Genomic DNA, 27,923 nt, shown 5'->3' with positions numbered 1-27,923 from the left:
TCCAATACCACGAGTGCACGATCCATTATTTATCACATCTTTTAACCAATTGTTGGATATTTATATTCGATACGATGCCCGAAGACGCCGGTGAATCATCATCAAGATAACGCATTTAAAAATAATGATGTCAAAAGCACTAAAAACGTGACTTGCAATTATGTGACACGGTGTTCGCTACTTTGTCGCAAATTTTGGAGCCCTCGAATGTTTGGTTCGCCAATACAGGTATTGGAACTAAGAAAAAGTGGCCTCAACGTGCAGCGTTTTAATTTCGTAATGATTTGATTCGTTATTAATCGGCTCCTACGTATCTTCGTAAACTCGGATGGGGATGAGCAGGGTATGAGTTTAATTTTAGGGTCGATTGAATGCGGATCGTGCGGTACAAGGGCCGGGATGACTGTACGTATGACTAACAGCTGATTATAGAGCAGGAGCCAATTGATCAGGAATTCGTCGCGTCGTTCCTTCAGAGAAACAGCTATACACAATAATATACATGTATACATGCCGACCGACTGTATATCCCCGCATACGGAATACTAAGATAACTTCAAAGACTAATAGCCTAGAACTTCCTGAGATTTCGCATTACTTCATTAAGAAAAAAAGAAAGAAACTTGACTATACTTCGCCAAAAATTCTTTACAAAATGACGATAGCTCTAATTCGTGATTCTTTGATTTCACGGTATTATAATTTCTGACGTTATTTTGGTAGAGAATTTTTATCACTAAATTTCTAACAGACGAGTAAAACACGAATCCAAAGTTTTGGAAAAAAAAAAAAGAACAAACACCAGCGCCATGCCGACGAAATCTGTACATTGTTACATCAATCGAGCTCCCCCTTGCAAAAATAGCCTCGAATCCAACGAATGTTGTACCTTAATATCGTACAGTACTGCAGCAGCAGATTTTTTTCTCTCGGTTTGAGTAGCGAGGAATGTTTAATTTTTTTTTCTTTTACTCACTTTTCATCCGTAGAAACACACACACGTCCATGTACAATATCACCGTGTACTTGCGGGGGTCTGTAAATGTTGTTCGCTGGAGACGAGGAGCGCGTGGTATAATAAATGAGAAAGGGAATAAGCGATTTCGGGTGAAACATGATAATACACCATCGTATGCGATAAATTTTTGCTGGAAGGTAGGTGCGCAGTTTGGCAAACGGCTTTAACTTGGCTGAATAAAAAACGAAAATAATAACAGGGACTAGGGAAAAAAAAAAAAAATAGAGAGAACAGAAACTCCGAGGGTAAAAGGAAAAGAAAAAGAAAAATACTCTGAAAACTCCGCCGACTCGAGCCGCTCTATTCGATTTTAGTGGGCGCGTGCGCTTGCCGAAAGAATTTACCATAAAAAGCAATAATGCCGGGGAATTCCTCACAATATAAGGTGGCAGCAGTCAATCTCTACGGGCAATAACGGCGGGCCGACCGACGCGTCTCTCCTTTCTCTCTCTTCCTCTTCTTGGACTTTTCTATGGTTCCGGGAACGCAGCGGGAAAATTAAACTGACTGGTTGGACTCCGCGGCTCGACGAACGGAAACCGAATAAATAAAATTCGGCAACAGGCTGACGCCGGAATCCTCTTTACTCGTTACTTCGTTCTTTGGATCCTCGGTTATTCAACTTCCGTTTCGAATCTGTTACGCGCTGTAGCCCGGATTTTTCAACGATCGCGTGATCAGGTCTCGTCGATTTTTAGTGTAACGGGAATCTTCGAAGAGACTCTGACGGATCGGAAATTAATCAATCGTAAGCGTCGTTCTTAAATTTCTAAACGATTGTCAGATTTAACGATTTCACGAATCAAAATACACTCTTGTAATGTTAATTTACCGCAATAAAAAATATTTGTTACTCTCGATTTTCAATTTCAGTTCACGTTAAACCAAAGATATAATTTGGAGAAAATCCTTGTTATTCATCCTAGAAACGAATTTATTTCATCTCTCAGAGACCACCGGAGTAATTGATAGACTCAATTAATTCACCTGCCGAGTGATGATAATCGAAAATTTCAATCACAGATGTGAAGTCTTTCAGCTTTTTCAGAAAATAAAAAAAACCAAAGAAAAGTAAATAAATTCAAAATCGAGAACACGAGTGTTGTTAAATTAACAATTAATTTCGTTTCTTTTAATTCCTGTACGCATAGTGAATTTTTTCTTCTCACAGATCTATTCTTCTCATACTTTTCTATACGTGTGCAACGTCGAATTTTTCGAATTATCTCCCCAGTTTCATATATTGCACAATCCTGAGGCTGCAGGGCTGCATTTTACCGCAGCGACACCCGCAGTGCTTCAGGCGCGATTGCAAGTTTTTTGCCGAAACGAGAGAGAAAAACCATTACAACTGTAATTGCATGTTAGAAATAACCAACGTAAATTTCCTATAATTTAGCGTTCCGTTTTCTCTGTGCACAAGAGGTATGTAAAGGGCTTTAATTTTGGTGAAAATTTTAATTGCTTCGGAGTATCGACGGCTGTGAATAACCGAGAAATCCGAAATTTGCAATAAAGAGGGCGATTCTTTGATCGCTGGACATTCGTGGCTATAAATATGTATGGGTGTAAAATTGAGGGAGAAAAAATTGGATCAAATGAAATACGAATATCGTGGGTATAATAATATTCGAATTTCAAAGGAAATTTTGTGTAATTGAGTTTCGTTTTACTCGCTGTTAAAAATAATGCGCTTCGTTGTACAGAAAAAACGTCGGTGGAAAAATTTTTTCAAACTTTAAGCCGCGCAGCTGAATCATTTTTTATTTTTGAATTGAACCAAGGAAAAAAAATATTTACTCATCATTATCAATGATACTGACGTAACGTGAGGATGATAGATTCAATAGAGAAACTATGCTTAGTAATTGTTGCGTTAAACAGCTTTGCTTCGTCTTCAAATATACATCTTGTCAAATAGGATTCGATTCTACGGAAATCAGTTCCACAGAGCAAATATTCTACAGACTCGTTTTTACAGAAACATTTTTCTACAGGATATTTTCCTACAGAAACGAATTTGAAATTCACACCAGAACTAAACCTGCATGAATTATTCTATGGAAGAATTGTTCTACAGAATATTTTTCTGGACAATAAACCATGCAGGATTATTTCCGAAGCGAATCTCGAATTCCTTTCTGTAGGAAAATATTTCTGTACAACCGATTTCGTACAACATATTCTGTGCAACATTTACGCTGATACAAGTTCATCAGAGAGCCGGATTTTAGATTCGCAAATCATCCGAAAGACCATTTTTTATTAATTTTAATCGAACGGCGGACGAGAATTATTCCAGAATATTGTTTCTGAAAATATCTGTACGAATCAGAATAAGGAACCTGAACGCAGTTTCGAAAAAAGTATAAATCGTTTCTTAGCTATGAATATACGATTTGATTATAAGATTTATCATTGGGAAATTTTATCAGATAACGATGGCACGCACGTAGTTTCGAACTCGTGATTTGATAGTATAAAGAAGATATTAACAAGCCAATTAAAAACAATCAAAATCGTACCTAAGATATTGCGCAATTATAAATAATCTTTTTATGAATTACAATTTACAATCGTGACTTTCAACGCAGCGATAAGCTGCTGACAAAGTAAACGGGCCTGTCAATATTTCCATCGCTTCCCTTTTTTCTCTCCTCTTCCTGACTAATTACCAACGGAGTTAATGTCGCATCGGCATTATGTTATTTCAGGGGATTACGAGCTTTCCGTCACTCGTGACCGAAGTGCTAATAGGAATAATCCAAAGAGATTAAAAAGCGCACTGCTGCAGGTAATTGCAAGTGTACCCAATGATTAAAATATAATGAAAAAAAAAAAAAAAAGTTCGAAGCATCACGAGTTCGAAACATCACGGTTCAAAAATAAACCCGGACATTATTATCCCCGGATTGTATAAATTTATTGCACGTTATATTAACGGCACGGAGATAAGGATCTCTCGGATACAATTGACGCTTATTTTGCCTCGCCAAGTTCTTTCCGTTGGAAAAAAGGGGGACGTAAAAATTTGAAAAACTGCAGAAAGGAATATTTTTGAAGTGATTTTTGATCAAAAAAAGTGAACGCGAATCGAAAATGATAAATTTATGCCGTATAATGCACGCGTTGCGGTAAGTGGATGCAATACGTACCAACCTTGAGAGTTAAATTGAGAGGAAACTAGAATATTCCACGCGCCCACAACGATTTCGCGGCTAACCTCACGACCAACTCCGGAGCAACAATCAATAATTGGACGAGTACCTCGCGGCTGGAATCCCGGCTAAACTGATCGTGGGCCGAAATTTGTCTAATCGTAAGTGCATCTATTCACCGGGATACCCATAACCGCTTCGAGTATCCTACGGGTAAAGCATCCACGTGGGATAGATTAGGGCCTGCTTATCACCCGGCTCTATATAAACATCATAGATCTATACCGCATTATTTATGCAAGCTAACGAGCGCAAATTGGATCATTAGCATTTGGATGATAAAAAAAAACCTTGCGAAATGCCAATTCGGGTATATTTTGAAGGCCGAAATCGAGGCTCAATAGTTTCGCGATCGGGAATCCGGAGAGAAGACAATCTCGATTAAAAAGCAGACAGGAAAAAAAAAAAAAAAAAAAACTGAAGCCAAACAATTTTTCAACACGCAAATCGGTCTAATTATTTCCTATCGATGGCAAGTCGTCGGAAAATTCTAGTGAACAGAGTTTAAAAGATTTTTCAACATTTTCAATAATTCTCGAAAGTTTGAAATCAAAAAATTTCTATACACCGAAAATTCGATCACCCCTGACAGATTTTACAGCTAGAACGGGACTTGGACCGCGAAAAATTCCAGCAGACTTAAAAAGCTGCCTCGAAAGTTGAAGCGTAAGAGAATTTTTCGGGAGTGAAATTTTTTGAAAATAATCATTTTCAGCCGCGTAATCCCCGAGCTAATTGAACGCGGTTTAATCCCGCGGGAGTCGATAAGCCTCCCTTTCCTTTCTTGCCGAACTCCCCGAGCTCTCCAGGTTCATCGAGTAGCTCGGTTATCTGTTCGAGGGTCGCGATTGCCGCGGCCGAATCGGTGCCCCAGGGATATTTCGGGGCGGCGAGGCGAGGCATAAAAGTGACGAACTTTTCGTCTCTGCTCTGCAAAGGGTTACGTAGCTAATCTTCGTTACACGCCAGCTGGGTATCGGAGCTGTCGAAAGTGTTACGAGGACCACGCCTGTAATTTATGGGGGGGATTACTTTTCTCTCGCTTCTGTCCGCACACGGAGTAGAAAATATTCTTCAACCAAAAAAATAGATTTTGTCCAAGTCCATTCGCTTGAATCTAGTACCCCTTATTTGTTCCGGTGACTTCGATCTAGTTGTGCAGTTTGTTACTATTCGTCTTTGATGTATGTTTTTATACTGGTTCAATAATGAAGCGAAGTTTGCATTTTCTTTCAAATCAAGCAATATTTGAGACGTTACCGTAACGATATAGATCTTACTATAATTACCTATAGTAAATTAAATTTGCCTCAATGTGTCAAGATAAGGGAAAAAATGGATCTCTTTTTTTACGCAATCGCCCTGAAAGACGTCAGAATAATTCAGATCACGAGAAATCGCTGATTGTGAACTGGAAACGCTCTCTATACGAATGAATAGTACCAACGACATAAATATAATACGGATGAATGTTATGACGCAGCATAGATAAGCCGCGGTATTGCATCGTTGCATGATATATAGCCCGTGCCAGACTAGCTTTATGCCTGTATGGATATAACATAAACACAGGTGAACGCACCTAGAACGTCTATTCGTTTTACACATCAATACGTACAAGTAAGTGCAACGCATGATGTTTCAGGTGCGTTTAACAAACGTACGTGCGACATATCTATGACCATATGCGGGTATATTATTGTGCAGAGATACCTGAGCTAATATTTCGCGAAATATTTGCCTCGTGGCGATATTTCTTCCCGGCGATCGTTTCACACCTGCAGTAGAATACACAGGCGTCTAACCCGGCGGAGTTTTATATGAAACAGAACGCATCCTGCACACACACACACATTAGTCGCGAATGAAATGTGTCCAACGGCCTTTCGCAATATATCGCGATGAGGTCCTCGCAATATTCGCTGGCTTAAGAGTCGAGGTCCTGCAGGTACACAGCTGAACGTTATCCTGTAGGTATAACCCCGGCGTTACATTGGTCCGAACCTCGTACCGAGTACTTTTCGATTCTGTTTCCGAAAATGAAAAAACAATAGCTGCCTAAATAAATATTCACCGTACATGTATTAATTTTCCTACCGTATTCGGTCTTACTGCAGAGGCGATTCACAGACGCGTAGCTTTACTGCAACTGAAACAAAATCAATCGAAATTTACTGTTTGAATAATTGGGAATGAGAAATTGCGCGTGCAAATATATTCGGTGAGAGATTGCGCGGGTGGTCACAACTTTTTCGGGATGTAAAATTCCATCGCATTTCCACGTTTTCTACGACCTGAAATTTAGTTTTCCCTGACGCTTTCCCAGTTCTAGTAAATTACTAAAACCTAAATCGTTCAGCTTGTTAACTCTATGTTCGGATCAAATTCAATTCGAATTGAAGAAACGTATAATGTAGAAAGAAGACAGCTTGAGCCAATTTCTTTTCTCGACGAAAAGAAGTAAACTTGTTACCTCAAATAAGCATTTCTGATTCTCGTGATAAAAAACTTACAATTTCAGTTTGATCCATGACCAAATTAAAAATCCCCTGACATTTCCCGGTTTTCCATGTGTGTGACCATCGTCTTATGGTTGAAAACATTCTCTTTTGTACAACAGTATTTCTTTTTGATCATTGTTGTCATTGTTATTATTTATTGTCATCGTCACGCACGCGATTATTGATCACTTTGTTTCGTATTACAGCCCTACATGGTGCCGCTGAGAATCTTGATGCTTCTCGGCGGCGGTCTAATCGCCGTATTGGGAAGCGAGGCTATCGAACTCGGTGGTGCCGGACCTTTAGGCGTCGTCGCAGCAGCCTTCGTTAGTTGCTACTTCTGGCAAAAGGACGGATGGGAGGTCGAGGACGTGAGTGAATCACCCCTATATGCGATATCTCTAGTATTAAAAACCGTGTCCGATGGTGTAAGCAATTCGCTAGTAACAAATTTTTCGGCGATCGGAAAAACAAAATTTGGCTACAGTTGATCGAATTTTAAAATCATTGCATTCGACCTACCAAAGCCAAAATAAAATTTTCTCTTCTTTTCACGGAACGATGCGCCGATGATGTTACCTCAGTAAACTGAATGTCGATGTTGCAAAACTCGAGTAAAAACAACCACCGTGTGCATATCTACCAGATAAACGAGATTGAGAAATTCAACGATAATCAGAGTTTTTCTCCGAGTTTTATTTCTTTACTTGATTTTATTTTTTTTTTTCTATCTTTCTACTCGTTTTACCTTTCCCGAGATTAAATTACACCGCTGCGCTCGTACGGAAGAGCTGAGAGGTGAGAAAAAAAATCGCCAATATTTTTTGGTTCGGAATACCAATCGTTTAATCACGACGCAATCAGCGGCTCTTCGAGGAAGAACCTTCCGAAGTAGCCTGTAACAGGTTTATAGTTTTTCTATCGAATTGCTACGGAACTTATTGGGGGCACGGCGAACCCGAATTAGACGATCAGCGATGGGCTAATCTTTGCAGGATGAGAGAAAAATGGGAAAAATGGGGAAAACGGTGCAGAGGGGGGAGAGGGGGGTCGTGATCGATGCGAGGCCGAAAAGCGATATAAGGTAGAAAAGGTATTCCGTGCGGAAATTCGCCGCGAAGATGCGATCGACTGTTGTGCTCGTCGGCTTTGTTGCGATTACACGTAACTACATACCTAGAGGTGTAGTGCGGAATGTGAAGTTTAATAAATAAATTTCATGGTTGAGGTAAAATTAATGAGAATAATAATAATTAATAAAATAATGACCATAATAATAATAGTGATAATAATGATGATGATGATAAATAGTTAGTCTATCAGGGAGAAATTTTTGATAACCAAAAGGGGGGAGAAAATTAATTAAAGTATTAAAAAAAAAGGGGGCTGATTTGGAGGTGAGTAATAATTGCTACGGGGAGGACAATGGTGGAGAAATATAAGATTAAGAGAAATGAGGAGGGGGGAGAATAGGAGAAAGTACCTACTTAAAGAGGCGAGAGAAGAAAATCGACTTAATATACCTTATATATATATATATATATATATATACTTACATAAACTGCCGTCGTTGGCGCGGCGAATTATTAAATTAATAAACTCATCCGTTATTTACTACACATATATATATACGTATATACATACGTATAACACAATATACATAGGTGCGTATATATACGTATACTATACATATATATTAGTGCCGAGGCTGGCGGAAAAACTTTTTAATCAACCAAGTTGGGGCCGATAAGGTTAATGAAGTGGATCGAGAGCAGACCCCCCCCCCCCCCCCCCCTCAAAACCAAAATAAAATGATAAATAAAAAAAAAAAAAAAAAAACACGCAGAAGGAAAAAAGACCGACGTACCATTAAAACTACACTTACCGCTACTTTCCTCATCTGCATCGGTTTAATATACTCACTCACGTATAATCTACCTGAACAATTACAGACGAGGTGAAATTTTTCCTCAGGTTCGAGCGGACGATTAAAAATAAAAAGGAATAGAAAAAAACCATGCAGTGTTATTCACTTTCCAAAGTGTTAAATTGCACGGGTGGTCGTCTGACGATTACACTGGTCTGCAAAAAAACAACTTTTTTTTCCTCCTTCTTGTTATTATGTGTAGTTATAATAGATTTGAGGCTCTTGAAAGGAAATTTATTAAACATTCTTGAAACAATAAATAATAAATCCCTTATACTCAAATTGCTCCAATTGTTATCATATTTTTTTTTTTTAAATCCTAAAAATAGGTATGATTTTAGACCGTCCAAGCTGCCCCCCCCCTCCCCCCCCTCTTAATAAGAAGCTATTTTTGTTTAAAAGTTATAATCAATCACTAAGGATAACAAAAAGGTTCATAAAAAAAAATTTTTATAGTTGAAAAATTTAAATATTGAAATCGTCAGAAAATCTATATACTGGTATAATTCGAATTGTTTTCCAGTTAAACGATAACCTTCTTTCTCTTTCGACAAGTTAGAACTGGTTTTGTATGTACGGATACTATTTAAATGGACTGTAGTAGTGTCAAAGCAAAAACAAAACGCAACAAATACTAAATTTCGAGCGATAAAAAAAATGTATATTACGTAATATATACGTGACAGGAAAAAATGGAAAGCAGATACAGATTCGGCACGTCAAAACCTCGATATCTGTAATATTTTTATTTGAAGGAGGCGTTCGTTGCAGAACTGCGTTCTCGAATATCGCGTGTATTGCACCGTGTATAATCAATTGCTGTATAAGGCACTATAGGTATATATGGCGCAGGTCCGTTCGTGGCGAGAGCGAAATCGTAATTGAGATGGGTAAATACGCAAGGGAAATCCCAACCGTCAATTCGGAGCAGAGGTTTCATCGCGCCATTACCTATTCGTACCTTGTTCTACATACCTACACGTGTCCACGGAAGTGTGTAATTTGGCGAACGCGGTGCACGGCTGCTACGGCTCGATGTGTGTGCTCGACGTTTCGCAAATTTGCGGGCTCGCATTAGTTTCGATTACAATCGAAAGGAATCTCGTAGCGAAATTCATAACGCTCAGGCGCTTGGTCCAACAGAGATACCGGAAACAACGCCGCGAGATGAGAAAAATGATTTTAAAAAACTCGGAAATACGTAGGTGACTGAAAGTTTGAAAATCTGTTGAACTTCGATGACAACTATAGGCTGCTTGTTGCCAAATTTGAATCCCGCTGTGATCAAATTTTCGAATTTAGAAGGGTGAAAGCTGGAATAATCCGTTTAAAATGAAACTTGAAATTCAATTTTCTCGGGAATAATTTTACACTCGATATTCTCCTCTGCGGGATTCTCTCTCGGTATGTAAACCCTCAATTTTGCGTACATAGTTAGCGAACCCGAAAGTATCGCTGAAAGCGTACGAACACCGTCGCAAGGTTGAAAAATCAATTTGTAAACTGACAATTATATTACAGGGAAAACGTAATACTAGCACTTTTCCGTCTGTTATTCATTTGGAACATTTCAAGATCGATTCCGTTATGGAGCGATTTTTCTCTATTTCTTTGTCAAATTCAACTTTTTTTTATCGACTCCATAACGAAACCGGTCTCGAAATGTTCCAAGTGAAAAATCGAAATTTTCATAGTTTTTGGAAGTTTATACATAAACGTTTAAACGATATTTTAGTTGATTAAAAAAAAAAACTAGGTGCTGAAAAAAAAAATAGAAATAAAATTTGCCCGTTATTGACACGCTCTCGAAATTTTCGGAAAAAACAGAGTTTTCGAGAGTTTTAAAAAGATCCTTTTCAAAACCGCTCTCAATATTTATAAATAAAGACTGTTTCAGAGCTGTAACAATCGTGGAAAAATTTCTAAACGAAATGAAAAATGGTGAGGGTTTCACGCGGAATTCCCCATATCATACACCCGTCACTCGACTTGAGCGTTTCCATGCCACGCGACAATAAATTCTTAACGAAACGCGCGTTCGTGTGTTCGCAGAATCCAGTTGCAACGGCCTTCGAGATATTCTGGATGATATTCGAGCCGATCCTCTTCGGTATAACGGGCACCCAAATAAAGATCAACGAATTGAACGGCACGACGGTCTACCTGGGAATCGGTGTTCTGGTGGCGGGCATAGTGATCCGCATCCTGGTGACGCTGGTCGTCTCGATCGGCTCGAACCTGAACATGAAGGAAAAGGTGTTCGTGTCCCTGTCCCTGATGGCGAAGGCGACGGTTCAGGCGGCGCTGGGCCCGACGCCGCTCGAGCAAGTTTCCGCCGACGACGCCGAGCAGACGGAATACGGAGAGACCGTCCTGATGCTCTGCATCCTGTCGATCCTGATAACGGCGCCGATCGGCGCGATCATTATAACCCTTACAGGTCCCAGGCTTCTTACAAAGACGCGAGCAGCCGAGCAGCCCGAGGAGTGGAACAGGATACGACGCCCCTCGATGCGAGATATATCGATAATAAACGAGGAGATCGACATGGAGGAGGAGGACGCCGCCGAGGAGACGAAACCCTGACGGGCGACGACTCTCTCACCGAATACGATTCGAAGGAAGAAGCTCGCGGAGGGCCTTGTTCGAGAATATACCTGTAACGAGTTTGACGGCGCATCCTTAAAGCAGGGGGAGAGTTAAAAGGGGAAGCTGAAACTCTCGCTGATCGTTCCCCTTTTAAATCGTCATTCTCCGCATTATTACCTAACCACGTGACCGTGTACGTTTAACCGCCGCCGTTGTTAAACTCGTCAAATTATCATTCTCTGCAGTATTTTATCGTCGTTGTATCGTTATTGTCGCAGCTTTAAGCTGCGTCCGTCGGATCGCATCAGGCTTTTGTTCCTCGACTCGATTCGTCGGCGTTTTTACATTTTCCACGACGAAGATGAGCTGCCGTAACTCTTCTCGTCGTTGCCTTAAAACACTTCGAGGGGTCCGGGACTGTGTTTAAAAGTTCGGGATGTTTCCGGGTGCGATTAAGCTTTTCTCGGTTGCACACTTCATGCGTAATAATAGCGAATAATTATTACATCACATCAGCGTGTACACAGCGATTAGTACGTTTGATATATCATACATTTCACTCGTTAAAGTGATCAAAAAAACTTTATCCGTAACATCGGAGTCGATGAAACAAATATTTGGAATCATAATATTCACTTGTAATGTTAGAGCGAATTTTTGACCGCATGTATGCGAGCAAAGGGAATTTGTACCTGTGGCTCGTATAACATTCCCAGCTAATTTTCGACTTACGGAATGTATTCACGGAAGCTGCTGACAAACGGTTAAATTGTCTGCAAGTTCGAAAAATCAATTTTTCAAATTATTTTCCTTCCATTATGGAAACTGTCTAAAATTACTCAATATCATATCAGCTTGTTTTAAACATACGTAAATTATCACCGTTTCAGGATAAGTTACTAATACGAATATGAAAAATAAGAATAATAATAATAACACTGATAAAAATAAAAAATAATACGCAGGTACGTAAACTTTTGAACAGTTTGGCAGCTCGTTACAGGTAGGTGCTTAACTGCGTAAAACAAACGGTTGTATATATTCGAGTGCAGATTTGCGATCGATAATTGTATAACTTACTTCTGACGTATTTACGTGAACATTTACGTGTTATACCTTATTGTTCGCACAGGTATTAATTAGTAGCGTTACAGACGTTCCCAAGCATGTTTGTTTCTCAAGCGACATGCGTTTGTATTACAACCTATGTACATATATACGTAACGTACACTCCTCCCTTACACGAAGGTTGATGTATGTAGCTTTAGATTATTTTCTTTTCCCTCCTACTTCGTAGCCTATATGATTTACAGCGCGTAGAATAGAAATTAATTAAAGTAGGGTATACGCACTCCATCAACTTGACGAATAATTGCCTAACAAAACTATACGGTATAATTATCGTTAAACGAATAAAGGTACGTTATGATTACACGTATTTTTCAATTGAATTGTGTTGAAACGAATGAATAATACGAGGAGCGATCGTCAAAACGAAATGTGAAAACGATTATGCGCAAGTAAGAAATTTCTGACTGAAATAATATGAGAACCCTATTCTAATATAATTTCATCATGATTTTAACCCAGAATTTGTGTTAGTTCGTTAGTACGGATTGTATGTATTTATATTATTATTGTTCCGACATATTCATCAAATCGTAGAAAAGTACACGCGTGTGTATTCTACTATTCATAATATCACTTGGGCTGGAAAGTTACGTCGAAGTTGAACTTGACCGTTCGAAAAGGGGAAAAGGTAAAGATATACACACACACACACACACAAATATGAGCTAAAAAGAAAAAGAAGACTAGTAGTAGCGATGCAGAAGGAAAAGTGAACAAGAAAAAACGTGCATGGAAAGGAAAACGCAGAAAGTAAAATGAAACAATACTTCACGAATAAAAAAAGAAATACGAATGGTAACATTTATTGAGAATGTAAGCGTATATGCATTGTGTATATGTAATTATACATACGTATGTGTAATAAAATTATGATTCATAATCTTTAAATTACTGTTATCATCGTGTGACTGTTGACATAATTTTCAATTTTCTTTCCCCTCTCTTTTCTTTTCTTTCAAGCAGATATATCTCCCGAAGCTTCCCGACGTCCACAAATCACTGCAATTTCACGCACGACGTTATACGTATGGTATAAGTATTATAAAAAAATCAACATTACATCTATTTTAAATTATTTACAAATGTTTAGAAACGAGCTGGATGTAAATTCAACTATATTAAACGTATATGTATACTAAGTAGTTGAACCGAGTAAGTTTCTTTGGCTCAAATTTAAATCAAACCACCGAATATCAAATATTCTGCAATTCTTCGAGTCAACCGAAGTTCTAATATTTGCCGAGTGTAAAGACTGAGAGAAAATTGAATAATCATTATCGTTTCGTTGAGTAGAAACGCAAAAATATCTGGCTCCTGGAATACTCTGACATTCAGAATTCCCCGGAATCGATAAATCGACTGTTCAAATCAGGTTTGACCTTTTCTTTGGCTTTCTTGCCACAGCGGGTGAGATCCCTTGAAATAATAAATTTCCTGTTCCCTGAACCTTTGCCCGCAATCTGGCAAATTGACTACCGCGATCCGCGTAAAAGGAAACGCTCTTGTTTCATTTCATTTTCTCCCTGCAATCAAGGCGAAGAGCTGACAGCAAACGTGGAGAGTATCGTGCTGGTGCTGGGGCTCTTCCTGACTCTGTACGGATCGTGAACACCGGCGGTGCTGCATTGACGGCTTTCGACACCCTTTGCGAACTTCCGTCGCAACGCGTGAAGGACCTTCTTCTTCAGTACGAAGAGCACGAATATCATAAGACCCTGGAGGCAATTGAAGACGTCCGATACACAGAAGAACTCCGTTTTCCAACTGACGTTCGTCAGATAGTGGTTGAGGAAGTAGGATATCACCTCGAGAATCCAGGATATCCCCATTACGACGAAGAGCTTAACATTCAGGATCAATCTGCAATTCGTTTAGGTATTCGCTTATTCGGGACATTCTTCTCCGTCTCGCGTCGCGCTTCGAGCCGACAAACACGCTTCCATGCACACATCGTGCTGGCTTTTCACGTCAGTTTAGCGGACCTGTTCCCCTCGATGTTGCATCTTATCGATTGACTCGAGTTCATAAATAACAAGGCATTTCCTCCGGTTGATAAATCCACTCCGAATAACATCTTTCGGGTTTTTTCTGACTTTTCGAACTTTGAGATCATCCGCGCGGAGAAGAGAACGACGAGAAACGAGGCGGACGAACAACAATAAGACGAACAGTGAACGATAAGAACTGACGTGAAGGGTATCGACGTCCGTGAATCTTACTTATTTTTGTCAGCGTGAAACCTGCGGCTCCTGGAATCTGACGTGTTCATTTTAACTCGTCGCTGGATGTCGGCTTTGACCATGCTACACCTCCTGGCCGTAAGAATGAACAGGACGACGTTAACGATAAGCTGGATCGAGACCGGACCGGTGAAAAATAATATCTCACCATGGAAGCTGTAGCCGCCTAAATGACACGTAAAGGAAAGTAATGAGTTTGCGGTGCTAAAAATTAATGAACTGCTTATTGAAGTTGATTGCCGCCTGTGCTTCGCTCGTCGATATAACAGCGTATTATTTGCACCGCGGGAAGGAACTTCGTGTTTTATCGCTAAATCGAATAGCATAGAACGAACCGGCGTCATTCGCACGGAAATAACGTAAATTGAAGATCATCGATTTTTCATGGAATATCGATTCGCGAAACGAGCGGCGAACGAAAGGCTCGTACAACATTTGAAAGGAAGACAATTAACTGCCTCCGAGAAAGATCCCCGTGGCGAAAAATGTCTGTTAATTAATCGAACGGAATTGGTAAATGAAGAAGCAATCGCTTGCTCCGATTACTCGTCGAAAGTATAATACGCAATCAGCCGGCTGATGCACTCTAGGAAAAACTTCGGATCGTGCGTAGTATCAGCACAACTATTTTAGAAAATGTGGACGTGACGCACAGCATAATTAGGTGCTCTTTATTTTTTGCAGAAGTTGAGTGCCTTTCAGGTTCTAATAAAGGGTTACCGAACAGTTTTTCTCTTTTTCTTTTCACGACACCCGTTAGTACCCCAATTCTTTGTCTCTCATTTCTTCAGCGTTTTCAATGAACTTTACACGAACAACATGTAATCAGTCGCAAAAGAACCAGGTATTTTCAGGTTTTTTGTCTATATCTTCTTGACATCGCTTGGACAGAGCATAATATATGAAAAAATTGTTCAGATTCAGAGATATTAAAACATCGGCAAAAGAGCGCTTAATTATGTTTTAACTAATGGTTGGGTCGTGCGACACGACTCTGCTAATATTGTTCAAATCACTTAGAAATTCTCCGAATACTTGAGAGGATAACTTAAGAAACATTCGTGGAACTATTAGCGAATCTGTGTTTAGGGAGAAATCTGTTTGTTGAATCGTTGAAGTGTCCGGTGTCAACGGATGTTGTTTTTAAAACGATATAACAAACACACGGTTAGCCAACCCGGGTTCTGGGAAGACTGAATCGAGGGAGGAACGATAAACGAAAAAACCGGCATCAAGTCACCTCAAATACATCCCGGGTAAAAAAATTACTCTACCTTTTTCTTTCACTCCAATCAATTAAAATCAAAGCAAGAAGTCGGAAAGAAAAATTGAACGTTCGGCGAACCCGCTACAACCAAGGAACTGATTCGTGTACTAATGACCCCCGATTCTCTGGTTACAATTAGTGCCGCTCATTATTTACCCCTGATTCGCCCGAAGGAACCGACCGAGAAAAAAAGAGGAACCGTCTTTGCAGCTGACTTCCATCCGGACATTTCCTGCACGGTCGGCTTACGCGTCTCGCGATAAAAAAAAAAAGAAAAAAAGAAAAAAACCGCCTTCCAAACCGTGTCATCGGATGAGAAGCAATCGTGTAGCTTTAAATTCCACAGTCTGGTACAAAATCGAGTACCAATCCGTATCTTATCCGATCAGTTGTGCGTTTATACTGATATCAAATGCACTCACTTGAGAACCAGCATCGCTGAACCCCCATTCCGGGGCGCAGTTGAGCAGGTAAAAATTCTGTGTAATCAGCGGCGATAGCGACGATGACAAATATTACCGCAAAGCCCCACGCATAGAGGCAATAGAACATGAACCGTTTATGGTCCTCCTGCCTCTTGGTGTTCGTCCTTCCCGAATGCCTCAGAGATCTAATAAAGGGATGACGAACTACGTTTTATGTTGAATGTTTAATGTACACGTATACGTATATAGGCGTGATTCAGGCGCGTTTCGATTTTTGTTTACGTACGGATCTAATGTAAGTGTTACGAAGAGGTTTTAACCTTTCTTGGGCTTATTTGCCTTACGAATTTGTAACGTAAAGTGACGAGGCGACATTAAGAGAAGAAACTTTTTGTCAGGAGATGAGTGAGCCTAGCTCCATAAATCACCGATCTATTTTTGCATCTAACTACACAAACTTTTGACTCGCATGAGGATTTTGCGTTCAAAATCTCGCTGGCTTGTATCTCATTCTCGGCTCTGCTTCCGCCGACGCAGCTGAACACATAAACAAACTTTATAAAACGTAATTGTTTTCCCGGCCAGAGACGTATAGTTCTGATGGATACGATGGGACGGATTTACGGAGCTGCAGCGCGAGAATGAGGTCAGCTCGTTTGTCAACGCAAGTGGAAAACAAACGGATGTTAAATGTCGATGGGCGGTAATATCGAGTACGCAAACTGAGAAAGAGAATCGTCTCGCTTTTTGTTAGCAATCACGGTGTTGTGTTAAATGTAGAAGCTTACAGGACACAAGAAAAATTCAAGGATGTTTCCAGGACCTCAAAGACTTCCAAGACCACTGGACACCGTGTCGATACATTATTATTTGCGAGGACGTTTCTGGCAATAAACTTACGCGGTTTTAATTTATCATCGTTATTATCATTCACATATCTCACCCGAAAGTCCACCATATGTCAAAGCACATGACGTTCAGCCAGAAGAAGGCGGATAGGAATGAGAATAGCATTGTGTACCCTGAAATAGAAGAAAGATATACCTGATCAGAATTGTCGGTAATATAAAAACGGTTCGTTCGTTTTCTGAACCGGACTGATTGAATGGTTAAAAAGCCTCGGTCGACAACGATTGTTAATTACTGTCGGAATATGGCGTGAGCTGTTTTCTCGAAACCATTCGTTAAACAAAACAGCCTTTTGCATAATAGACTCGTTGTGGCTGCAAATTTGGCGACGTAATAGCACCTAAATCATCGCTAATTTCCGGCTGACTCACGATGAACGATGTCGAAGAGGCGTAAGGCGAATAGAAAGAATTTCATTGTTCGAAAACTGCTACGCGGCTGAATAGCGCAACTTACGAGACTGTAATAATAAATAAATACTGTAAAATAATGACTTCATTCAATCGTTAAAGAGGCTGGGATTTTAGAGGTAAAAAAGTCAGCTCGACATCATCTTATTTCATACCCAGAAATGTGCAGACGTTTTCCAAGTCGACTTCATCCTCCCGTTGCGTTTGAGACTCGTTCGGTATTACGACGCCAACGATGGCGAGACAAGCCATTGCCACGAAGAGGCTCCCCACGTGACACATGAGGGTTTTTCCATGGAGGTTTTGCAGAGTCGGTAGACATACGTAAACCAGCAATGTGACCAGAAGAAAAGTACAGCCGATCATCTGCAGCACTGCGTTCACGTGAAACCTGGTTGTAAGAGACTGTCGTGTGGTCCTTTTTCATTTTCCTTTTTTGTGTTTTTGTTATTTTCTACTCGAAGGAGGGAGACTGATAAAAATGCAACGTGACAAGGTGGCAAAAGATATGAGAAAATTGGCAATGTCGAATTAAGACTCGGTGTTGTTGAAAGAAGAACATGTAAACGAGACAAGTGACGAAGAAGAGATTCTAAAACAGATGAGAAAGATGGTAAAATCAAAACGCGCGTCATGCCAATGAGGTTTTTCAATTAAATCACGTTCAATTGAGAGAGTTTTTACGAATGAAACAAAACTAACGAAGCCGCAGTTTGACGGTTTGATTAAAACGCCACGACGGAAAGTCGTTGAAACTACATGATAAATGAATAAAAAGGCGATTAGTGACGATGACGCAACGCGGGGAGGAAATCCTCGAGAGTACAGGTATTAATTTCATTATATCTATTCTCATCGTCGTATACATAGGATGAAAATAATTATCGTCAATTTGTGATATGAACCGAGAACCGCCTGGCGAATGCTCGCGTGATTAACCGCAAGTAAGTCCACCAATTACATTATAAACGACAAACTTTATTAACGAGCGAATCAGCCACACCCACATGATCTTTGTCTTCTCCGTTTTTTTTTCTCTTCATACGTGTCCAGCTCAACGTTAGAAAACTAATTTCCTCCCTGCACGTATAACGTGTGATCTATCTTCTCATTACCGCGATGCCATATCATATCCCACGTGACGTAAACCGTCTTTTAACGAAGAAAGAAAATTCCTTGTAATTAGATCAGATATTAAAAATTCCCCGATTACCAATTATTCTAAGCAGTCTGAACACATCAAATTTTGATTTCAATATTATTTCAGGAATTTTCGATACCGAGTATTACCGTAGTTGCCAAAAGAAAAAGAAAACCGAAATCTTTGTACACGTACAAATCTGCGTGATTACAAAAACACGTTCCACGGCATTATCCGTAAAGATTTTTCGTTAGCTTTCCGGAAAGATCGCGAGATGAATAAATAAATAAATAAATGAGTTTCACTTTGATTCGTTTACAAGTTTGTGATAAACTGAAGGAAAGAAAAAAGAAGGTATAACATCGAAGCCGTAGTCAACTTTCGGAAAGAGTTTCGATTGCAGAAGTCTCCTTATACGTATATAATACGGGTGTCTTCTAAAGGGTTTTTAATCAGCTCTCCGAAAGAAGTTGAAAAGGTTGGCGCAACCGAGACAAACTATATATTATATACATCTATATTCGCGGCAAGATTTTCCTTACAAAGTTTTCCAAGCCACCGTGGATTTAACCCTTTAGCTGCCATTGTAGCATTTTATCTACACGAGGGAAACAACTATTTTTAAAAATATCTTCTTCAATTTCAATCTGAAAGTTCTGAAACAATTTGACGAATAGTAACGCCCCCTAGAGAAAGCTTTCACTGAATAATTTCAATTGAAAAACTTTTCATTTAGGCGTGAAAATTGAAATATCCTATTTCGAAAAAGTGCGATGTTTCAGCAATTTTCTTCGAGAATAATGACTTTTTTCAACGGCCCATTAAAGGGTTAAAGTGAGCAAAATTTCACCTCTCCTCGGAGTAATTTTCTTCCAGGGGGGGATCCTCGAAGCACACAAATGGATAAAGGCCGTCCGGTCCGAGGCTGCTGTTGTAGAACATGTCCATGCAGTGTTGGTGATGCCCGTAAGTTTGGTAACCGGGAACGTGTAGTTTTCCTTCCGGTACGAGATGCCATTTCTCGTCTTTGAGTACCGCGTACATTCCGTACGAGCACGGCTTACCGACGAGAAGTCCGTACTCTGGAAGCGGTTTTCATAACGTGAAGAATGTTCGAGCGAAAGGGGGAAAACAGCGCGCGCGGATTTATTCGACGCGTTAACCCGGGTTTCGCCCTTTCAAAAACGAGGAAAAGAATGGAGTCGAACACTCGGGTGCAAGTAGGTGAACGAGGATGAAAGTCGGCGAAGGGTTGCAGACAATAATTATACGCCAGAGTGCAGGGTAGGTGCAGCCTAGAAAAGCAGGGAACTACTGCCACAGAGGTAACTCGTAACCCAGTTCCGACTCTGCGTCTCGCTTTTCGCGTGAGTACGAGGTTAATTACAAGGAGACAATTTCATCGTCTCCGACAGTTTCGCTCTCCGCCGTCTCTCGGACGTCGTCGACGTCGCATCTGTGAACTTGGCCCCTAATTTTCCGAAAATCGGATTTATTTTTTCGAGTCATCCATTCCATTTGAATAGTTCTGGAGTTCTTTGTGAGTTTTAAAAAAAGTTCTGTCGATTTTGGTAGTCAAAATCGAAGTTGACTCGTTTATTCGTCGCATCGAAGGTTGTTTACTATACATATACTAAGAAAATGAAAAATAAAAAAACGCCGGCGCCCCGTTATTTGAATACCGAAATTTTTTTCGATTTCTAAAAAGATTTCAAAGGGTTCTACAGTTCCATGTAACTGAATTTTTTTTATTTCGTTTCATTACCGAAATATTGAACAAGATATCCACGCGCCTTGCTCACAACGAAAATTAATTTTCAGCATCCCCGAAGTTCTGACGAGAGCTCTGAGTAGACGAGCAAGGGTTCTAACGAATATTCCAACGAAATTTTCCGGTATTATCGAATTGAATAGAGTCGCGTCGGTCTTTAGGGTTCTGTTTCGTGAAGTTGGTCCCCCGAGTGTTACATTCTATTTTCGCTACAAAAATCGACGGCACTATTTTTAAAGCATACAAAGAATTCCAGAACTATTCGAATGGAAGCTGGAACTCCGAACGAAAATATCTATTTTCGAATAATAAGGGGCCAATTTCACAGAGGTGTCGTCGTCGAGTCGTCGTACAAATACGAGTCACCATACTTTTTGTTTCTCGGGCGCGCCCGAAGAAGCGGAGTGGATAGGAAGATACGACAAGCTGTGCTCTGTTTAAACAATGAATCAAGGTATTCCGTGCAGCACTTACTTTGTGCCTTTGATTAGAAATTCACAGAGATGTTAAAAGAGCGCCACCCCTCGGCTGGCGATAATTAACATTAATTGGCAAGCATCGTACAGTAGAGTGGATTCGAGTCTCGCTCTGTCAACGCCGACTGACGCAAATAGGAGAAGCAAAGGCCAAGCTTATGAAGAGGTTGCCGGTGAAAAATTCCAGAATAATCACATCGGAATCGTATAACCTTACAGCTCTGGAGGGATGTTGCGCGCTGTGCAAAAAGAATTTGTCACAAGCTTGACCCGCGCGGAAGTGGGGCGTAAAAAAGGGGGATGATTGATTTGAAAGGAATAGTGGCATCGGCGTGACAGACGGAATAAATTCGCATGATTTATTACCGAGAGTCCGAGTAATCTGATCTCTTTCGTATCAAATTTCCGCATCGACAAATTCACGTCGTTACGTGTGGGTGTACACGTACGGAATAAAAGCGCGTGACAAAACGGAAAAAGTCGTGGCTATTTGTCGTTTCGTGAGGGAGGATCGTGGGAGCGATCTACGCGGGAAAAGTGCTCGCATCCTTACCGGTAGAGTTAAAAACCTGTTCCGTCGAGTTCTCCGCCGGGTTCGGCAAATTCCGGACCTCCTCGTGCAGCTTCGGCGTCGTCAATTCGGCCGGTAATTTTTTACAAGAGGTTTCGACCAGCGCCTCGTCTTCCCGGCAACATTTTCTCAAGCAGGTATTACCGCGACAGTATTCGACGCCTCGACAGACTCTGACTACCAGAAGACCGGGCGAACTGCCCGATTCGAGACAGGCGCTTTCATCGGTTGCAAGCAGATCGACAACGCCGTTGGAATTCGTCGCCGTCACCTGAGAAGTTTGAATATAAAACAAATTTACGTCAAGCGACCCCGGAACGCGGATGTTTCGTTCTATCCTCTCTTTGTCTGTCCCTCTGGGATTCGTTTCGTAATTTATTTATTTTTTATCTTATCATTATTACTATGTTTTCCCTCTGTACGTCTGCCAAATCCACTTCCACCATCCACGACACGCGGATCCGATGAAATGTGATTTAGATGCTAAAACTGCACAGTCGCGGATGAATTTTATAGGTATATAAAGCTCGCGAATCGAGCCAAAAATCGTTTCCAATCAAAATTTTACGGCTCAATGATAACGAAGCACGGCTTGAATCGTAAATTGTTGCACAATTTTCGAACAAACGCATCGTCCAAATTTTCGCTAATTGCTCTATGTATACATCTAGTACATAAATTACTTCTGCAATCGCTGAGCGTTATCATCTCTGTACGTATTATCAGAATAAAATTAGAGTACGCCTGACAAATATTTATACGGATCTGCATCCACGCGTTTAGATCACAAATTGCCAGACTGATTTAATCGCGTGTCAATTATTCTTTGAAACAAAAAAATCTGTGTGTCTCCCATGACGAATTCAACGTGTGTTACCATATATGCGTACACGAGTATAACACAGTATATATTATACCTGTTCCGGACACTCAGTCAACCGACATTGAAAAACTTTGCGGTAGGTAGGTGTATACTGTATATATAATATAAACTTGAGAGTACTAGATAGATATAAAAATGGTAGGCGTTGAATAAAAAACGGCTAAAGTAGCCCGAACTTGACGCAGACTATATCTGACGCGGTCTTGTGTATACAATTAATTTGAGAAGAAAAAATAAAGCAAACGTCGGCGTTCGTGCGCGGATCGTGCACATTCGCACGACAGCTATAACCTCGATGATAAAGCGGAGCACTTTATAGGATACATTTTGACCTCAGCTTCCGGAACTTCCTTGCTTATTATACGCAGCAATTGATACTTAGATGTGCTTCAAGGAAGTGACCAAATGATGTTGTGTGAAAACTTATTTCCCTGTTTCGCACTGAATCGGTGTACGAAACGGTTCGATGTTTACTTTTATTTCGAATGTTTTGAACTTACGACGACGCGATGCGGCTGTGATCAATTGATGACAGTTCTGATATTTCGTATGGAGTATTTTCCCAAAATATCGCAGACTATAATACCCAACGTACGACGTTGCAGATAAGCCGCGTTGAAACAATTACAACAAACTTGCACGACGACCGAATTCAATTACCGAGTGGTAGGGAGTGAAAAAAAAAACTGACGATAAAAAAAAAAACAAAAAAAAAACATGCAAGAATTTTGCACTCCGTAAGCGATGTATAAGAGAGGTGGAGAAGATTCGGTCGGACCTCACGCATTCAACCGGATCTTATCGAATTTATTTGAACTCTCAACCCTCTACAGCTGATATTCTACTCCGTGTTCCATGAATATTGCATGCGGCATCTGGAACGAGATAACGTGATCATACCTACCCTACAGCTGGAAGTTAGGCGTCGAATTAGCTGTGACAATTTATGAGGCTAACGTTGGTAACGTTAACGAAACGAAACATCAGGGAAAAAATCATAATCGCGCAATTTTAGAATAGTTTTTAAGTAGTTTCTTTTTCAAAATGAATGTATGTTTGGTTTATCATGGTTTAATAAATTTTGGACATTGCTAAAGGTGCGAAGCAACGATTTTTCCTAAACAAGCATTGTCACGGTAACGTAACTAACTTCATTCTCATGAAAATTTAACGCCTAACCTTGTCGCTGCAGCATAGTTCTTCAAATTTTTAAAGACGCTATTGATTTCGACAATTTGGAATTCGGAATTCAAAAATATAACGCTTCCCGTTTAAACGACGCAAGGTCCTACAACCGTGATTCTGCAGACAAGACGATTACGCGATCGTCATTATACATTGTGAACATTCACCTGGATCCTTCCATTCACGATCGAAACGTCGGTCTGATTGACTTCTTGATCGACAATAGCGTGCTGGCACATCGGTGGGCCTCTTTTGACATAGAGAAAATCGGCAAACCCGATACTGCGGACCAAAGATCCCGTAGAAATATCCCGATCCGAATCTTCCAGCGGCACGCAGGCGCGCCGATCGATTCTAAAAATCTCGCCACGGACGCAGCATCTCCTGATTTTTGAGACAGTCGGAAGGTGGCGAGGTTCGTCCAAAGATCCATTGGTCAAATCCGAGTTCAAGTTCCGGGTACAGTACAAAAGATCCGGAGAATCGTTCGGTCGCGTTTCGATGCCGTCTTCCGAGTTGAGAATAACGTCGATGCAAAAGTCGCTCAGCAAATGGGTTGAATTTGCATTCGCAAGTGGAATGCTCGTGAGATTGGCGCCATTCTCGCAGGCGGGAATGCCCGGATTTTTTTGCCCAAAGTTGAGTGGTTCAAAGAACTCTGGAGCATCGGGAGGTGGCGTTTTGCACGCGTACGATTCTCCGTCAAAGGTCACCAAGCTTCCGGGGTCGCAGCATCTCCTCGGAGGCCTCGACTCGTCCACTTTTACCGGCGATGTTTCCACCGCTAAAAGTGTCAGGAACACCAACACGTTCGACACCTCGATCAAGTTCGTCCGATACGGCGCCATCGGGACACGAACAGAGCCGTCCTCCGCTTCTCGAACCGCGGGCTGGTGAAAGAGAAAAATAGAAAACACGTTGCACGATACGCTCGATATATTGTACAGCGTATCAGCCCCGTTCGTGCAGGCTTACGTCTTGGCCTTTTCATCGCTGTGCCACTTTTTCTAACCGAAGAATCTCTGCGCGTTTATTTATTTATATGTGTGTACATTTATAATGACAAGTGGGTATTTTCCTTGGATATGTTTTATTTTTTTCTATCTTACAATTGAACGCGAGCTATGACACCAGCGAATTTTCACACCCTTCCGTAAGACGACAATTTGACAGTACATTTTATTACACGCGGACCGTACGATGGTTATACACATGTAGTACACTCGTTTATCACGTCACCTGGAGTATGTTATCATCAGACACGAGGGAATAGAAAACCGATAAAACACATTCTCCGTACACACAGCAACAGCAGCGGAAGAAAAAGCCTGCAAGCAATCTCCAGAAGAATGAGAAAATTTATTTTTCAACACGCCGACGCGAACTGACCGTAAGATAAATTGTCAAGGATAATTGCCGAGTGTTTTTTCTTTCTTTTTCAATAAAGAATAAAAAAAAAAAAAAATGCTTATCATTGAACAGTTATAGCAGTTGGAAACTTTCGAAAGAACGACCGATCAACGTGTCGAAGAAAGTTTTAACCGATGCTTCGTTATACCTCGATGATATCATGATGCAGGTGCAACGCTCCTGTGTTATACGATAAAATTTCCTTGCACGCATTCCAATAAACTTTACACACATGAAATGCCGGAATGCATTCTTGACCGAAAGTCGCTCGTGCGCGTAACACCTTAGAAATGCAGGATTTTAGGTATTTTTTTTTTTTTTTTTACGACAGCCATTGATTGACCCTTTTCTTTTCATTACATTTTCGATTACTTTTCAATTTCCTGCAACTCAACGGAATGAGAAAAAGAGATCGAATTAAATCACGGCGGATCGTCCGACGTTTTTACATACCCAAAGAACGGTGTATTTTACTTTACAAACGAAAGAAAGTAAAAGTAAATAAAACGATGATAATAATAATAATAAAACGAAATTGTACAACGAACCGTCAGAGTACAGGCAGGAAAATCCCGCTAAGCGTACAGCTGAAAAACTGGAACGTAAATCGTCTGCTCCGGAGTGAAGTACTGGAAAAAAAAGACAGGCGTCTGGATCGGAGTAAAAGAGTGAACGAAATGACGGCCGGATGAAAAAGAGTCTGGTGATCAGCCTCGGATTTGTACTAAAATGTGATAAATCTTATCCAACTACACGTACATGTGTCGCAACTATAATATTTTATCTTTTGCGAAGCGTCACAGACCGTGAATTATTTGTTTCACAACACAGCGTCGATATCACTGACGAAACAGGGTACTCGGCAAATCAGAGGCTCGAAAAATCCCCCCGATATTCGACGAGAACAGCGCGTCAAGTTAACGCTGAAACGCGTCAGAATTCAACAGTCACTGTTCAATTTGTTGAGCGGTAATATAACGCGTACGTAGAACTGCGAAAAAGTCCGAACGAGTATCGATACGCGCACTTTTTCACCCCCGCCATCTTCAAGGGTTGCCGGCCATTTTCGGTTCAGCCTCTGAACCACCGCGTCTCTTCCTCCTTCTCTGGCAGGTCTTCACCACTGATCAGACATGACAGAACTAACCGACTGCCCGGCTTACGATACTCCCGTAGCCTCTAGCCTCCGTCTGTCGGGCTCTCCGACACATGGCACACCCACGCTTTACCGAACCTGTGGAACACACCGACGGACATCCACATTGCGGCGCACATCGACACTCTACCTCGAATCGCAGTTCCTTGTAGAACTTGGCTATAGTTATTGACTTTGGTGACCGTTCTAATAGTCGGGAACCTTTTCTTCCTTTACGGTTGTATTGTTTGCTTAGAAATTTTTTGCACCGTTCAAGTTACGCCTCGAACGACTCGAAGAATCACACCTTCGCACTCTGTTCCCCGTTGAACAGACACTTGGGTCCATGATTTGACGAACGGCTGATGGTACGCGAAAATTGATACGCTGGAGGCTACGAAAGGAGAATTTATCTTACGAACGTATGCGCGCGAACCGCGTTAACTGTTGGAAGAGTTAGAGACGTTGATTTGAACGCGGTTTTTTTCAATGGGCCCCTGGCGTACTTTCACAAGCAAAGAAACTTGTCTGTATAGTCTGTGTGCATAGATGGATTCACATCCAAGTTTTGTCAGGCATGTATTCACATGAGGTGGCACTGATGGGCGCATACGTACACAGGTCTCGCCCGCACTAGTAACGTGCTCGAAAAGTCCCAGAAGCTCAAATCCGTATAAACGTCTATTGAGTATAACATTGTGCACGTAACACGCTGCTGTAAGTAGTAAGAAAAAGAATAAGAGGTTGCGATAAATACAAGTCAGCGTCAATTTGGGAAGTAATTTGAGTACACTCAAGTATCGCGATGCGAAAAGTACCGGATGACGAATGGCTGGATTCAGTGCCAATGGAAATATTATACAGCAATTTATCACTTGTGTAGTGTCACTTTATTCAGAACAAAGTCCAGACCAGATGACGATGCGCAGATGCAGGTGATGTCGAATGGCTACCGGTCGACAAGGAAATACTTTTTCTGAATTAATTACTGTGTTAAGTAGCGGTAAGCCGTCCGCGTGATCGACGAATACTGAAACACGATGTTCCGGATCGAGGATCAATGAATAGCTGCGAAGAGATAGACGGGAAACCGGTATGCGATTACGCGCGATTTATTTAATCGTCGGCACGGCTGCGAAGTGTAAACAGTACCAAGAATCTCTTCTAAACTATGACTAAGTTACGCCTGTAGCGTAAAGTTACAGATAAAAGTCGGCGATCACACATCGCATGCTGCATGTGTTCGTATCTGTGTACCTATAATGCACGCGAGGTATAAACAATGTCTCCTCTGTACTCGATTCAAGTCGATCCTCCGGATGGAAACTCTGTCGAATCCGAAAATAGGAGTGGCTGGCCTATTTTGACGTGTAAAAAATTTTTCTGGTGATCAAAACTTGGAAGGATCAATATTTGAAATTTCGATATAGAATGAACACTGACCAGTGACACTTTCAAAAGTCGAGATTTCCAACAATTCATCATTCGTTATTTTATTTTCGCATGTTTTATACTTCGATTTATCGGCCATTCCAGATATTGATCCTTCCAACTTTTGATCACCGCCAACAAATTTCGTTCACCATTCGCCGAGATTTCCCTACTTTCTGAATGCGCATACAAGCGTGAAAGTCTCGTGAATTCGGTGCAACAAAATTCGGATTTTAGGAAAGAAAATGCCGGTGGAAAAACAGCTGCGACGCTTTTAGGATTGAC

General features: G+C 40.9%; 2 protein-coding genes across 4 annotated transcripts in view; one reads left to right on the top strand and one right to left on the bottom strand.

The window, feature by feature from the left end:
* Nucleotides 1-13,421, top strand: part of LOC124176004 (neuroligin-1-like) — a 72,208-nt gene extending 58,787 nt beyond the window's left edge. For all 3 annotated transcript variants that reach the window (XM_046556760.1, XM_046556762.1, XM_046556758.1), the window contains 2 exons: nucleotides 6,944-7,108; nucleotides 10,717-13,421. In XM_046556760.1, coding sequence (XP_046412716.1) covers nucleotides 6,944-7,108; nucleotides 10,717-11,250 — 699 coding nt within the window. In that variant the 3' untranslated portion in view covers nucleotides 11,251-13,421. The remainder of the gene's footprint in view (nucleotides 1-6,943; nucleotides 7,109-10,716) is intronic.
* Nucleotides 13,160-27,248, bottom strand: LOC124176006 (G-protein coupled receptor Mth2-like). The gene is made up of 10 exons (XM_046556764.1): nucleotides 25,832-27,248; nucleotides 25,621-25,701; nucleotides 23,830-24,552; nucleotides 21,577-21,865; nucleotides 19,627-19,858; nucleotides 17,791-18,026; nucleotides 17,260-17,338; nucleotides 16,314-16,501; nucleotides 14,604-14,790; nucleotides 13,160-14,244 (listed from the first exon to the last, which is right to left on the bottom strand). The coding sequence occupies exons 3-10, from the start codon at nucleotides 24,508-24,510 to the stop codon at nucleotides 13,914-13,916; spliced, it is 2,223 nt and encodes a 740-aa protein (XP_046412720.1). The 5' UTR covers nucleotides 24,511-24,552; nucleotides 25,621-25,701; nucleotides 25,832-27,248; the 3' UTR covers nucleotides 13,160-13,913.
* Nucleotides 27,249-27,923: the final 675 nt, after the last annotated feature.

Source organism: Neodiprion fabricii, chromosome 2 (assembly GCF_021155785.1).
Source record: "Neodiprion fabricii isolate iyNeoFabr1 chromosome 2, iyNeoFabr1.1, whole genome shotgun sequence".
Classification (NCBI taxonomy): domain Eukaryota; kingdom Metazoa; phylum Arthropoda; class Insecta; order Hymenoptera; family Diprionidae; genus Neodiprion; species Neodiprion fabricii.
The sequence above is the reverse complement of the archived record's forward strand: the minus strand, read 5'-3'. Positions and strand labels throughout refer to the sequence as shown.